The sequence below is a fragment of the Entamoeba invadens genome (genome assembly GCF_000330505.1).
Source record: "Entamoeba invadens IP1 unplaced genomic scaffold scaff_1105074724539, whole genome shotgun sequence".
NCBI lineage: Eukaryota > Evosea > Mastigamoebida > Endamoebidae > Entamoeba > Entamoeba invadens.
In genome coordinates, this window is record NW_004440352.1 from 32,476 (window position 1) to 35,591 (window position 3,116).

The 3,116-nt window shown below is 27.2% G+C and overlaps 1 protein-coding gene across 1 annotated transcript; it reads left to right on the forward strand.

The window, feature by feature from the left end:
* Positions 1–494: 494 nt before the first annotated feature.
* EIN_392300 (actin, putative) lies at positions 495–1,033 on the forward strand (the record flags this gene model as incomplete). Its single annotated transcript, XM_004256452.1, has 3 exons — positions 495–712; positions 748–835; positions 992–1,033. 3 exons carry the CDS (start codon positions 495–497, stop codon positions 1,031–1,033), a joined length of 348 nt encoding a protein of 115 aa, XP_004256500.1.
* Positions 1,034–3,116: the final 2,083 nt, after the last annotated feature.

The window sequence follows — 3,116 nt, forward strand, 5'->3', positions numbered from 1 at the left end:
TTTTGAATTAATGAATACTATTTTAACAAATTAAATGCAAAGAACATTTTTAATGTTTTTTTATTTGGAAATTGCTAAACAATAAAATGGTTTAAATTAATTAAAAGTACTAATTAAATCTTACATAAAACAACGTCACTTACTACATACAAAAAAGTTTGTGTTGAAACAAAGAAAATACTAGATATAAATTTGAATTAACACGATTATTGAGTTGGTTATTTCAAGATTTGTTATGGATAAATTTATAGTTTCAAGTTGCACTATTTTAAACAACAATGTGCAAACCACTTTATAATCAAAAATTATCATTTTTTAATCCTTATATCCCAAAAAACAGTTGAATATTAAATAAATATAGTAAATCAACATTAAATAATTGTGTGAAATAACACACAAATTTCTTGTTATATTTGGAATAAAAATTCAAAAAATAAATAATTACTTATTACTATAAATAACTCTGCCATGTCGCTCTTGACTTCTACGAAGAGATGCAAAAATCTGCCTCATCATCAGAACTCGAAAAATCAAACAAAATATTAAACAGTGAAGTCATCACCATTGGCAACGAGAGATTCAGATGCCCAAAAGCACTTTTTCAGCCATCATTCCTTGTTACGGAACCATCAAGTATCCACGAGACAACTTACAACTCAATCGTGAAGTGCGATGTCGACATCATAAAGAACTTGTACAGAAACATCGTTTTGTCTGGTGGAAAATCAATTCAAAAATCAATGACAGACAAGAGAAGGAGAAAGTTGCAAATGAAAAACCAATAAACATAATCAAGGCTGTTCATGCTTGGCTCAATATAATTATATTCATATTGGTGTTTATTTGGTTTAGTTTTAATATTATTATAATTATTGTTATAATCAATCATAATATATAATAAATTTACTATCAGTTATATTATTCAAATGTTTATTTATTATAGTTTATTTATAATTCTAAATACTATACAATTTATTATTCTTTTGTCAAGCAATATATAATGTATCCAAAACTGCCATTTTTCTCGACTTAAATTAATGTTTATTAGCGTTGTTTTACCATATAAGATAATTATTTTAATGTTATTGTTGTGTTAATACAATAACACATAAAATTAATAGTAAGTAGTGGGTTTTTATCGTAATATTATGTTGTTATTTGGTTCTCTAAGTATTTTTAGTTTGAGTGGAATCCATTTTTTTATTTCAACAATATTTTTGTTATGTTCTTATTTTATTTTGGTTTGAACCAATCTTATTGGTTATATCAAACCCACAATCTTGCATACGTTTTAAGTGTTTTTTATTTTGTTTTTAAAAAACTTGAATATATGATAATATTATTTAATCAAGTTTTATTAACACTGTTATTTTTTTATGAAAAAAGTTTATTTTCGTATTATTTTTATTACTAATATTAATTTGTTAAATTATCTATTTTATTGATTGAAGGACGAATCTTCAGGGTCCTCCTTTTTCAAAAAACCAGCCACCACGTTTCACCACATCAACAAAAAATGACACGTGTTAATAGAATGTAATTTTTAATTTTTACTTAAGACAATTAATTATTCCAGGACAACTTTTGCTTTTAGGTAAAAAAATTTCAACTTTTTTTAAAATTTTTTTACAATCAAAAACTACTTAATTATTATCAAACTATATTATTAAACTAAAATAACAACACAATTTTTTATTAAAAAATTATTTAATAATTATAATTTTAAAATAACAATAATTATACATAATTAATTAATTCCACATTCGAATTATTATTCATTTCTTGGTTTTTGATTTCTGTATTTGATTTTCTTTTTTGTTTAAATAAAAGTCCTTAACAAGAACTCGCTCTCTTAATTTTTCTTTGGTGATATTACATTGTGAGAACCTTTTCAATATGGAAAAACTCGACTCAACCATCGCCGTTGTTGGAGGAATGCTTAAGAGGAACGCCAAAAGATAATAAAGCCTCGAGTTCTTACTAACTATTGGAACATAATCCAAAAGATCCAAAGAAACGGAACTTGTCAAAACACCGTTTTTACTTTTTGTTTCTTTTGTTTGTTGTATTTTTTCCCTGAAAGTTGAAATGTCAGAATAATTTCGTAAATCAAGAATTTCGTTTTTGTAGTATTCAAATATATCAGGTACTTGTAACTTACCAGTTATAAACGCATCAAAGTTGTTTGCGAAGTCACAGTAGTAATTCAATTGTTGATTATTATTTTCGGTGTTTTGTGTTTGATGTTTAATAAACTCGGCACTGCTTCCTTTAAAAACAGGAGCGATTGCCACAGAAGAAAATCTTACGAGAAGTGACGATTTATAACAATCCAACAACTCCAACATTCCATCAATTGGATATGTTTCATCGTCAAACTCCTTCATGTGCGGGAAATGTTCGTAAGACCTGTTAAACACATCGCTGATCATTTTCTTGACGTCGTTGGTAAACATTTGAATCTTTTTAAAACTTCTAAAAATAATAGACTTTTTTTCCTGCAATTCCTTGTTGAGAAGTTGAAGTCTTCCGAGAGTATCGACGATAAAACAAATATTCATCTTTGTTGTCGTATCTCGAAATATATTTTTAAGTTCTTCAACCGTGTAATTTCCGTAAATATAATCTTGAATTTCAAAATTAATCAAATGTGTTTTGAAGTTTTCATAAATTTTTTAAAGTCCATTTAAATGTATTTTCTAAAGATAAAAATCTAGTCTTACAATATGTTGGTGGAATAGTATTGTATTTAACATAAAATTCACCACCCTCTCTTAAGAATTCACAAATATCGGAAATTATTTCTACACAATCACCCATACCTTTAACACCAAGACATTCTTCTGTGCACAAATTTAGTCGATGACAAAAACACCATACCGGAAACAAGGGACACTTTCATCCTCCTTCTTCCTTGTATTCATTCACCATTCGTATGGCCATTCCTTTGTTAACACCCATCACATTAGCACCACCATCTCCAACAAATGCAGATATTTTATTGTGATCAACATTGTAATCATCCACTATTTTTCTCATGGTGCTTGCCAATAAATGACAGTCGCATTTCCATACTGTACTTTCATTTCTAGTTGCCCTACACTGACGTTTAAATC